Source organism: Lissotriton vulgaris, chromosome 9 (assembly GCF_964263255.1).
Source record: "Lissotriton vulgaris chromosome 9, aLisVul1.2, whole genome shotgun sequence".
Taxonomy (NCBI): Eukaryota; Metazoa; Chordata; class Amphibia; order Caudata; family Salamandridae; genus Lissotriton; species Lissotriton vulgaris.
In genome coordinates, this window is record NC_141697.1 from 814,479,323 (window position 1) to 814,491,670 (window position 12,348).

Here is a 12,348-nt window from a genome sequence, read left to right on the forward strand (position 1 = left end):
TGTGCTAGCAACATTTGTGACAATTCTAAAAAGGTCAGAGCCTTTTTAGCAAACCACTCTTTAGTACTTGGGATAGGACTAATTTGTAGGATCCAAACCTAACTTCTATTCAGGAAAGATGGCTGGAGGTGGACATAACCAGGCAATGGCCATCTACTGTAACCATCCGGTCACTGGGTTTAGAATGAGTACATACATATTTGCAGTGATGCTTCCAGTCTAATGCCTCTCTGCTCTTCTCCGTCCGCTCTGTATAAAGATTGTCAAATCTGTCTTTAAAGGAAATCCTTTTGTTTGTCAGCTATCGTGGAGAACACAGCAGCACGAATAGGGGTCCTTCTGCTCAAAAACTAGAATTCTGTCAGTCCTGCCTGCTTTACCACCCATCATGGAAAACCTATTACTTCTTACACGGAAAACCTTTTGTATATGGAATGTCTTTTGGTACAATAGCTTTGCTGCATTGTTAGCTTTTGCCTTTGTAACGTGATTTTGTCTTTACTACAGGCTAGCTCCGACCATAGCCAGGGTTCGTACCGTCAAGTATCAACCAATAACATTACATTTTTGATTGTTGGTTTTCCGTTGCTGTAGGACAGGTGCATTGTCGTGGTTACCTTTCAATTACACCTCACCCTTCACTGGCCAGCCCAGAGAGGCTTCGGTTTAGATTCTCAGATTCTACCTGCTTGTAAGGCAGAGAGAGAGACATCATCGAATGAAAGGCACCAGGGTGCAGAGGATGCTGGGCAGCACAAATATGTTATTTCCTTGCAGTTCGGGTTGTAAGGGAAATCGAGCTTAAGAAAAGAGATGCAGTGGCAAAAATCTAATGAATTTCCGACAGTGTTTAACACCCAACAATATAAGACAAGGTTGTCCCGAAAAGCCCTGGGACTCTTCCTTCTCTCCCTACCTCTCTTGAAGTCTCTACTGGCAACAAATGATCATATTACTCGGATTTTCTGGTATGTAAAACGAAAAGCTGGAGCAAAGATTTTTACCTTACTAAAATGAACGAGAAATGTTTTCAAGTACTTTCAAAGCCTACAAATGGCTGTCTAACTTTATGCTCTCTCCACTTTTCGCTATTCGATCCAACTTCATTTTCATCGCCAGACTTTCATGCTGGCAAAGAGGTACACACATTTGCATGGATCTTTCCTTTAGAGTAGGGCATCTGCCTCCTCTAAAGCCAATGTAGGGCCTCCCTCGCCTCCAACCGATCATTCACATGCCATTCTCATACACCAAATTGTAACAGATGGCACCATAACCTACCTGTATCGCAATAATCATTTCTTTAATGGCTAGCAACTCTCACTCAAAGAGAGCAGTGTACGCCAGGCCACAAAGGACTTGATGTACACGGGACAGTTTAAACATTTTGCTGCTACTACTCTTGCCGTAAATGGCAGAGTAAATGTAAGCCTTAATGCCATCTGCTGCCCATCAACATGCCTACTGCAACACCCCCACCCCCGATAGCTTTGGCAAATGCGAAGCAGTAACTAGGGTGGAATTAGAGGTGGGTGAACTTGGGCCTCTGCCATCTGTACTTCTCCCATGAGAATTTAAATATTTAAGCTTTATGAGGATCTGAGGTGAATATTAAAAGCATAGTAGTGGAGATTCAGTATTCAAGTCGTTCCCAAGTTATTAGATGCAAATGACCCAATCGAAATAATGTATCCAAAGGTAAGTGCCTTGAAACATAAATGAACCAGTATCCTGATGGGCTAAGCTCCTCCTCTGCAGTCCCAAATATGGCCTCCTGATTGTTAACGATCTTGATGAACATCACATTTTCCTTCAAACCATCACTGTGGTTTACTAGATGTCAACAACCTAGCAATTGGACAGGAATGCCATCATATGCTATAAGATTCCTCATGTGTTATTGACCAATAGCAGTGAACAAATTACAACTTTTCAGAAATTTTAAATCAGTGGATCCACTGTAAAGAACGTGTATACCATTCCTAAGCTCTTGCTTACCACCTGGGAAAATAATTCTTCTTTAGATCCTTTGTGTAGCTCATTATGAAAAATGGGGCCACATCTTTGTGAAATTTACTGTTTGAGCACGTCAAGAACACACCAGGAAGTGAGTCGAACAGAGACCTTACAGCTGTCAATGTTATTGACAGGGAGTGTTAACACAAAAAGGAACACCATTTTGTGGCACACCACTAGACCCAACTGTGGAAATTTGCCAAATAATGCACTTAAATAAAACATGGACAATCTAAACCAAGCATCAGAAGTTAGCAAAAAAGTTCAGATTGGTGGTGTGATGAGCAGAAGATTCTCCAAGTCCTTGGAACACACTACCAGTGACAAACTGGAAATGAGTATATACATTTGCCTTGTCATTCCCAACACTTACGCTCACGATGGTAACTGTTCACCCTCTCATAGCTCACACAGTGAAAGCTTCTACGGCAAGCAGAGCTTAATAACTAATGCATACAATTCTAGGGAGCTCCATCAAACCACTGACTAGCCCTGACCACGTGCCATGGCTGCATATGCAGTTGCTGCTAGGAAAGTCAAGCTGCTTGTGCAAAGGATTGTTGGCCTTACTCCACGAGAAAATATCAAAGTTAGGAAACAAGTCCCACACTTACATGCTTGGCAAGCTTGACAGAGTCGTGAGTCAGCCGGTCTCGGAGCTGAGAGTCCAACTGGGCAGCGGGCGCAATTTCCACTACCTTCTGGTGCCGCCTCTGGATGGAGCAGTCTCGCTCATACAGATGGATGACATTTCCAAACTTATCACCTGGGAAAAAAAGAACTCTCCTTATAAGCGAGCGTATGTAGACCAGTCTCAAACCAAAAAATGGGGGAGGAGAGGAGCACTCAACCTAATCTATTTTATGAACTTTAGCCTAATTTCAACATATGGGTGCAAAACTGCTAAATGTGTTTGGCTGCACAGTATGTGAACTGCAGTTTGAGTATAGGTACGCGAAGCCTACCTGCAGTGTGCACTGTACCTAGAGAAATCCTTTCTCTGTTAACCAATGCAAGGAATAATTAATCAAAACACAACATAATCTTTCAAGAATTCAAGATATTTACATATTTATTTGTTTGAAATCTAGTTGATCAAACACTTTTCTGTTTAGAGCATCAGTGTTTACTTTGATACTTAATTGCTGACAATATATACATATAACAAAATCTTGTGACAATGCATTTCATATCAAAAGCTGCCCAGAATCACATTATTATCCATTTCATACGCTACATGGAAAATCATAATGCTGACTAAGTTTGTGAAGAAGCGTCGCCCAATGCATTTCGGGAAACCCTGTTCCCTTCTTCAGGATACCTGGATATGTATCTAATCTGCTCCAAAGTGGTAATGCAGTATGTCAGCTTCAGCGTTTCCAATAATTAAACCAATGCAGTGGCGGAGGCTAGATGCTGCTGCAATCCTCTGTGGTGCTCGACACGAGATTTTAGGGGCCCCAACCGGAGAGCAGTAAGTGGCGTCCAGATTTCTTCTGTGGTGGGGGCCTTGGAGGTCGGTCGGGCAAAGGGTCCCCACATAGACTCTGCTTGCTGCGTGGCCATGGAGACCAATACGCCTATGGGGGCCGCGGAGGCTGCTGTGAAGAGGGAGGCCACGGAGGTAGGTCGGGCCTAGGGCCTCTCACCTGCAGCAACTGTGGAGGCCGTGGAGTAGTCTAGCTCCCTCCGCACCGGTACCGAAGAATTACTAAGGCCACATACTCTCCCCTCCTGGTGAGCGGTTCCCTTGCTGTGCTGCCTGCTGTGGTCCTTTTTCGTGCTCTGGACCCTTGGCGTGGTGTCTAGTGCGAACCGCAGCACGCCCCGAGAGTGAGACATTCACCTGGCGGCGATCTGGGAGGCAGTGGGGACGAGCACGTGCCACTTGCACTGAACCCCCACATTCTCCTGCTCCCGGCGGAGTGACTGCTGTAGTAGGGGGCCGTGTGGTGCTGGCTGCGCAGACTGCTCTGTTGATGGGGCCCACGGGGCTTGGCCGGGCCTAGGGCCCCTCATTTGACCACACTTGCGGGATATCGGCCGGGGCATCGCTCGGCAGAAGTGTGCGCTTTGTGCAGAGCAGCTTTGAGAGTTTCCCAGTTGAGGTTGCTGCAGACAGCCCTCGGTGGTCCCTTCTGCGGCCGGAGCCTAAGCTGTGGTGCCACATATCTGCCGGGGCGGGGTGCCTCCCTCCACTCCCCATCTGTTGCATCTTAGTGGCCCCCGTGGGGGGAGGCTTGATGCAGAGGGGGACCCTGCTGTCACTGAGGTCACGGTGGGACATATAGTTGGTTGGAACGGGTACATCTTGCGGAGAGTACGGTCCTGAGTACTGATGCAACCATCAACTGGGGGAAGCCACAGAGGTTTGACATCCTGGCCTCGCTCCATATGCGGAGCGCTCAGCAAATCGTCATGGGCTGCTTACGTACCAACACTCACTGCGATGTGCCGTCATCCCCCCCCCACCTCGAGGGCCAGACTGGAGCACCGCTCGTGGCTACCGGAACCACAGCTGGGATGAGTGAACCTGATATTCCAACTAAACTAGACTCTGTACTAGCTGCAGTTGAGCGGATCGGCAACACCTTGGACCTGAACGCACCTCCTTGGAAGGCCAGATGGACACTATCACCTCTGACTTCACGCTCCTCCGTGCTGACCAACACCAACTCTCAGGCCGGGTTCGCGATGCAGAGGCGGTGCTAGCAGACCTTCAACCCCGATCCCGGAATTGCTCTTCCGCGCTCCAAGATCTACTAGACTGGGATTGCACCCTGTAGGAGAAGGTGGATGATGCGGAAGGACGCTCACGCTGGAATAATGTGCGCGTGGCGGTCTCCCTGGAGCAGCGGAGGGACGAGATCCGGAGGCCTTGACGGAAACCTGGATGAAAGAGCTAATGCCCCCGGATCGCTCTCCCCACAATTCCTGGTGGAACGGGTTCACATAATACCTGCCCGCAGGCCTCGTCCTGGGGCTCACCCTCATCCCTTCCTATTTCGAGTTATGAATTTCAGGGACAGAGATGCTATTCTACGGGAACTGGGCAAACCCCCCGGCTCGAAGGTACAAAACGTTACTGTCTCTATTCCCGATTACACGACTCAGGTACAGAGAAGACAAGCCACCTTCAGCATCAAACAAAACAGGAACACCAGATATTTTGACCCCCCACAGAGAGGCTTGGGACTGGCTCGCGGAACAAGGACTGGCGGCGGCACCCAAATCGGATGAGTAGCTATGCCCGATTTAGAAAGTGCTTTACCTTTATGGGGTTTGGAGAAAGAAACAAAAAGTTGTTGTGTTTCCTAAAAATTTGTTCTGTCAATATAATACACAAGGGCTCATTTAATATCTAATGTATGGAAAGCCTTTCAGCAACTGAGTCAGGTTGAAGTAAAAAAAAAAAATGGAAATTCAATGAATTGATTGAGGTGGAACTGGGAGACCACTTTTTGGAGAAACTTGGGGTTGGTGAGGAGTACAACCCTATCTCTGCGTATTTGGAAGAAAGGTTCTTCTAAGGTTACTAAAAGCAAAGGGGATGATAGACAGAGTGTTGAACATTGCAAGCACTCACCCCCAGTCAACTGATCTGGGTTTAATCCATCATTCTTTAGCTCATTCCGCCACCCCAGTTCAGACATGGCCATATGCAAATCAGTCGGACCCTGTGCCTCATGGGAACAGTCCAGCCCAAACTGCCAAGCCATGTCTTCCCTGGACCGGAAACAAGCATCCTGGGACCGGTTTCTGGCTAATCAGCTGTCATCAGGCTGGCTTGAATCCAGTGGCAAAGTTAACAAGGGGCCCACGTCTGGGCATACCCTGCCAACTTAGGGCAAACAAAGCAAAACTGAACTGGGGTGGTGGAGAGAGCTAAAGAATGATGGATGAAACCCGGATCAGTCGACTGGGGGTGAGTGCTTGCAATGTGAATGAATTCTGATGAGGGAAATGTGTTGCCTGTTCTGAAGATAAGTGGCTACAGCTGTTAGTTATAAGCTTATGAATGTGAAAGCTAAACCACAGGTTTTCAGATGAAGCAGGTAGCAGACAATTTCTTGTACATTGACTGCTAATGGGCCAATGTGTTTGGCCAGACAATAGTATTTAAATCTCCTCCACTTAGCCACATACCAGGCCCGAGTAGCAAGCCTGTGCGCTTCTTTAAGAATGTCCATGCAATCGGTTGAAGGTTGAAGCTGAAAGCGCTGTAAGGGCAGAGACCTTTGGCACTGACCGGCAAGACCGGTCACGGACCAAGGACTGTCGAAACCGATTCTCCACAAGTAGTGATAGATGCCTGCCAGAGGCATCTGGTAATACATCCCATTACAGGCCAAATACTCATCCGCCGTCTGGGATCTGCTGTTCAACCCTCCAAACGGCAGCTGTTCTTCACAAAAGACTTGAATATGCGACCTCCACCGAAGCGCCTACAAAAGTGGACAAAACTACAAGCTGTTTGCTTCTCACTACTCCACCATCACCCTGCCAATCCCACAACACTCACTGCTCATCTACTTCTCCAGGGAACCCTTTACCATATACACTTCAGGGGTCACCAAAGTCAGACAATGGTGAACAGGGGAAGGGGATACCTTCAATATCTCTCTAAAAAAGGATCACCAGGACACTTCTGACACTGACCCTCCAGGGGACAGAGATCCTGATCTACCATGCCCGACCCGCCCCACCTGACGAGGCTACCTACTATTATGGCCTGATTGGTAGAGCTGCCTTCTTCCACAAAGTGAATCTCCATACGGAGTCCCTAGAGAAGGATTTCCTTTTTTGAGACCCTTTCCTCTAGCCACTGCTCAGCTCAGTATCTTCCCATGCATAAAGGCATGCTCTGTCACACCCCAGACATTTTTCTTGACCCAGGACGTGCCAGAATCGTAACACTAAGGGTGTACGAAAAATATAAGACTTCCCTAAGTGACCTCTCTATCCCTGGCAAGCTTCCACCAGACTCCCTAGTGGTCGCTAGAGCCCGTAAAAGGACCAACTCTCAAACCTTTGGTAATGCCCCTCAACCAGATAAAGAATGTAAGAGGACAGATGCTGCAGGTAAGAGGGTAGCTGCGCATTTGGCCAACCATTGGTAGATTGCCAGTTCCATTGGGCTGCTTTCCAGGTATAGTCGTGTTGATTGCAATGAAATGTAAGGAGTAGTTTCTGTTCTGTAACTCCAGTTCTGTAGTAGGGATATCTCTGTTATAGTCATAATCTAGTGAATAGTCCCGCCCATGTGCGTGGACCCCGGAGCAATCAAAAATAATCTCTTAAATCGTCAAAATTTGCAGACCTGCACAGACACTTAAGAGAGAATTTAAAGACCGATAATGCAGCCTACATCCACAGGCTACACTATCCAGTACTTCAAGTAGAAATTCCACCAAAAACCCACAAACAGCACAGCCTGTCCAGTGTTTTCCACAGAGAAAATCCTTCCCCTACCAGCAGAAGCCCCTGGAATGATAGAGAAAGTTGTGGACAGACAAGCCCCATAGGCTGCCATTATGTGGCTCAGAACAGGATACTGTGCCTTTAAGAGAACGTTCCAGAACTCTCAATATCCCAGAATGCACAGCAGGTCCCTTTTACTTTCAGTTCTTTTTGAAGGCGTAACACGCCAGACCTGTAGCATTCCTTACATGAATATCTTTCTCCACCGGGGAGGAGGGCGGGTGCTTATGACTATAACAGAGAAACCCCTACTACAGAACTGGAGTTACAGGACAGAAACTGCTCCTTCTGTAGTAGGGGATCTCTGTGTATAGTCATAATCTAGTGAATAGAATGGCAAGCCCATCCCCACACCAAAGCGGCGGTGGAGAGAAGAGAAATAACACCACTACTGTGCGAACAGATTTCGCAGCGAAGCCTGCCCAAACTGAGCGTCTGTCCTGGCATCAGTGTCCAGACAGTAATGCTTAGCAAAGGTATAGACAGACTTCCAAGTGGCCGCCTTGCAGATTTCTGCAATTGGAACATTACGTAGCAAAGCAGTCGTGGCAGCTTTGCCCCTGGTGGAATGAGCCTTAGGTTTACCTCCGAAGGTCTTATTAGCCTTCTGGTAATACAATTGTATACAGGACACAATCCACCTAGAAAGGGACTGTTTTGAGGTAGCAAGACCGGTCCTTACTGATCCATAGTTGATAAACAATTGGTCTGACCTACGAATATCTTTGGTTTTATCCAGATACAATTTCAACACCCTCCTAACATCCAGGGAATGCAGAGACCTTTCAGCTGGAGACAAAAGATTCAGAAAAAACGTAGGTAAAGTTATGGTCTCGTTAACATGGAAATCAGAGATAACCTTTGGAAGAAATTTAGGGTGAGTACGCATAACAACCTTACCAGCATGAAATACAGTATAAGGTTCTTGGCAACACAACTCCTGAATTTCACTTACCCTGCGGGACGATGTGATGGCCACAAGGAACGCCGACTTCCAGGACAGGTGCTGCAACGAAGCCTTATGAATAGGTTCAAAAGGCTCCTTTATCAATCTGGACAGCACCAATTCCCATGAAGGCGAAGGAAGACGGACAGGAGGGAACACTTTCTTCAAGCCTTCCAAAAAGTCCTTGATCACAGGGATCTGGAAGAAGGAAGTCTGTGAAGGGCATTTCCTGTAGGCAGTCAGCGCAGCGAGATGAACCTTAATGGAATGGAAATTAAGGCCAGACTGCGCCAAATGTAGAAGATACGGAAGGATGACATCTTCCTTACATGTCGTAGGATCATAGTTCTTGGACTTGCACCAGATGCAGAATCTCTTCCTCTTGTGAGCATAGGAAGTCCTAGTGGAAGGTCGCTTAGCCTCCTTCAATATGTCCATACAATCTTCTGGTAGATTTAAATGGCCATATTGCACTATCTCAGGAGCCATGCCGCCAAACTCAAACAACAGGGAACAACAGGGAACAAAGAGTCAAGCTGGGGGAGTTCCTATCTCCAACCCGACCAGTGCTATGTGGGGTCCCCCAAGGGTCGGCACTCAGCCCGACCCTTTTCAACATCTATGTGACCCCACTAGCCAAATTAATAAGATCTTTCGGGATGGAGGTAGTCTCTTACGCACCCAAATCCTCGTCTCTCTCCCCCATTCAGATGTACTAATCGCCTCCAAGTTTAGATCTTGTATGGAGGCGGTTGGTCATTGGATGATTCAGAACTCTCTTAAACTGAATGGGGAGAAGACTGAGGTGATGGTGTTTGGGGGGAAAGAAAACATCTGGTCAGCCAATTGGTGGCCCGACTCACTAGGAACATGCCCTTCCCCTACAACATCTGCCAAGAATCTCGGGGTGTTGATAGACCCTGCCCTTGATTTGGGTAGCCAGGTGAGCAGAACCGTCTCCACCTGCTGGGGTTTGATTCATACCCTACGAAGGATTAGGAAATATCTCTCCTTGCAGGCTAGAAAACAAATAGCCGTCGCACTCATTGGTTCTCGTTTGGACTACTGTAATGCACTGTATGCTGGGCTTAACAAGAGCCACCTGCAGCGCTTACAGGTAGTCCAAAACGCCATAGCCAGATTTGTTCTGGATATTCCCAGACGCTCTTCGGCCACTGCGGCCAGGAAAACGCTGCATTGGCTGCCGGTGGAACATCGAATCCGGTTCAAAGTTCTATGCATGACCTACAGAGCCATCGCCAAAAATAGCGACACGGGAATTGGGTCCATCATTTCCCACTATATCCCCGGAAGGAACCTGCGTTCCTCTGGGAAATTGCGTCTGACAGCCCCCCGTGTACGAAGAGCTAGATGGGGTGGCAGAGCCTTCTCCACTCTAGCTCCTAAGTGGTGGAATGACCTTCCCTTGGACCTGAGATCTCTTCCGTCTTTACAGAACTTCCGCACTGCTCTAAAAACTCTTCTTTCGGCAAGCTTATATGTAAGGTTTTCTGTCTCATTTTCTGATCATTTTTGTTAGGCGCCTTGATACCTGCGGGTTATTGTTCTTGCGCATTATAAATCTTCATTCAATTCAATTCAATTCAAAGACGAGAGGTTGGGGTGCACCATCTGCCCCCGACCTTCGTAAGAAGTTCCGGCCGGCACGGCAGCCGTATGTGAGGAAGAAGAGACCGGTGAAGCAGGTCCATGAACCACCACTGCCTGGGCCATTCCGGGGCAATCAGGATCATCCGCGCCCTGGACTGGGACAGCTTGATGAGCACCGCCGGAATCAGGGGAATGGGTGGAAAAGCGTACAGAAAGCTGTTCGACCAGTTGATCCATAGCGCATTCCCCAGCGTCCCCTGCTGGTAGTACCTGGAGGCGAAGTCTCGGCATTTGCTGTTTTCGGCGGTGGCGAATAGATCTACGTCTGGAGTCCCCCACCTTGCAAAGACTTCTCCTAGTACTTCGTCGTTTATGACCCATTCGTGGTTTTCCTGAATCAGTCTGCTCAGTGCGTCCGCCTGAACATTCTGCACACCTGGTAGATGGGTAGCCGCTATCGTCAGTCCTCTGGCCAGAAGCCAGCGCCAGATCGCCTGCCCCTCCTGAGACAGAGTGCGTGATCTCGAGCCCCCCTGCTTGTTGAGGTAATACATTGTGGTCGTATTGGCCGTCTGTACAAGCAGAGAGTTGGTCTGGAAGGACGGATGAAAGGCCTTCAGCGCCAAGTGAACAGCTCTGAGTTTCAGGAAATTGATGTGATACCTGGACTCCGTCGGGGACCACGTTCCTTGTATCTGTAAGTCTCCGAAGTGTGCCCCCCAACCGTGGAGAGACGCATCCGTCACGATAGTCTGCGTGGGAATGTCCTTGTGGAAGGGAACTCCTCTGAGGAGATTCTCCGCTGAACACTACCACTTCAGAGACTGAAGAGCATGCAAAGACAGTCGTATCTTGTCGTCCCAAGACCCTTTCCTCTGATCCCACTGATCCTCCAAGCACTCCTGCATTGGTCTCATATGCAGCCGTGCATGTGGCGTGAGGAAGATACAAGAGGCCATCAACCCCAGTAGGGAAGACACCGTCCTCACTGTTGTAGATGGAGCCGTCATAAGAGCCGGAGCCTTCCGAAGGAGTGATAATCGTCTCTCCTCCAAAGGAGACACGCTTGCGGACAGCGTATTGATGGAGGCTCCCAAGTACTGTATACACTGGACCGGAGTCGTGACAGACTTGGACATATTGATGTGCAACCACAGCTTGTTCAAGAGAACGCACGCCTTCTGGAAGTGCGCTTGAGCTTTCGAGAAGGAGGAGGCCTCGATCAACCAATCGTCCAGGTAACGGTAGACTAACACCTTGTTCTTCTTCAGGTGTGCCGCTACCACTGCCATGCACTTCGAGAATGTTCTGAGCGCAGACTTCAGCCCGAATGGCAGTACTGTGTACTGATAATGATTGGCGCCGACTTGGGATCGCAGGAACTTCCTATGTTTTTGTGCAATGGGCACATGGAAGTAAGCATCCTGTAGGTCTATAGCACATAGCCAGTCTCCCTGTTGCAGCTGAGGATAAATCTGATGCAATGACAGCATGCAAAATTTCTCTCTGCGAATCCACTTGTTTGCTTGTCGCAAATCCAGAATGGGCCTGAACTCGTTCTTGTCCTTCTTGCGAACCAGAAAGAACCGTGAGTACAAACCTCTTCCTCTTTGAGACAGGTACGTCTTCTATCGCCCTTTTCCTCAACAGGGTATCGGCCTCCGCCTGGAGCTCGCGCTCGAAACTGCAAGCTGACCGGTGGAATTACTGGAGGCGGGCTGGTGAACCGAAGACTGTATCCATTGCAAACAATATTCAGCACCCACTTGCCCTGAGTAATTTTTCTACACTCTGCCAGAAAAAATTGAACGCTTCCCCACACCGGAGTGGGTAACGGATGCAGGGGAAGTAACCGGTCAGGGATTAGACCTGGCCGGGCCTTTGTTCACTGCTGTGGACTGCAGCCCGCCTCTGCCCTTCTGGCGCTTCTGAAAGGGCCTCGGGAACTGCTGCTGCTGTTGTTGCTGCTGTCCCGAAGCCTGTCCTCGCCCTCTGCCCGAACAGTCTCTGGAACGGGCAGTAGGTCTTCTTCTCCTTGGGCTTCTCCAACCAGACGCACGTCAAGGTCTCGGCCTTCGCTTTCATGCGGCCCATCTCGTCGTCCGCATGCCTGCCAAATCGGTTTCTCCCGAGAAAGGCAGGTTGACCACCCGTTGTTGAGCCTCTGGCTTGAGAGACGTAAGTCGAAGCCAAGCGTGGCGCCGTCGTTTGACACCACGGCAGTACCCATGCGCCGCCATTAGGGACACATCAGCAGCCGCGCTGATGAGCTGGTTCAACGCCAACATCCCCTC

The 12,348-nt window shown here is 48.8% G+C and overlaps 1 protein-coding gene across 2 annotated transcripts in view; it reads right to left on the reverse strand.

Annotated features, from left to right (window-relative positions):
* The window catches only part of PC (pyruvate carboxylase), a 2,223,386-nt gene that overhangs the window by 1,553,353 nt on the left and 657,685 nt on the right, over positions 1-12,348 (reverse strand). For both annotated transcript variants that reach the window (XM_086938550.1, XM_086938549.1), the window contains one exon: positions 2,631-2,782. In XM_086938550.1, the coding sequence (XP_086794676.1) occupies positions 2,631-2,782 (152 nt within the window). The remainder of the gene's footprint in view (positions 1-2,630; positions 2,783-12,348) is intronic.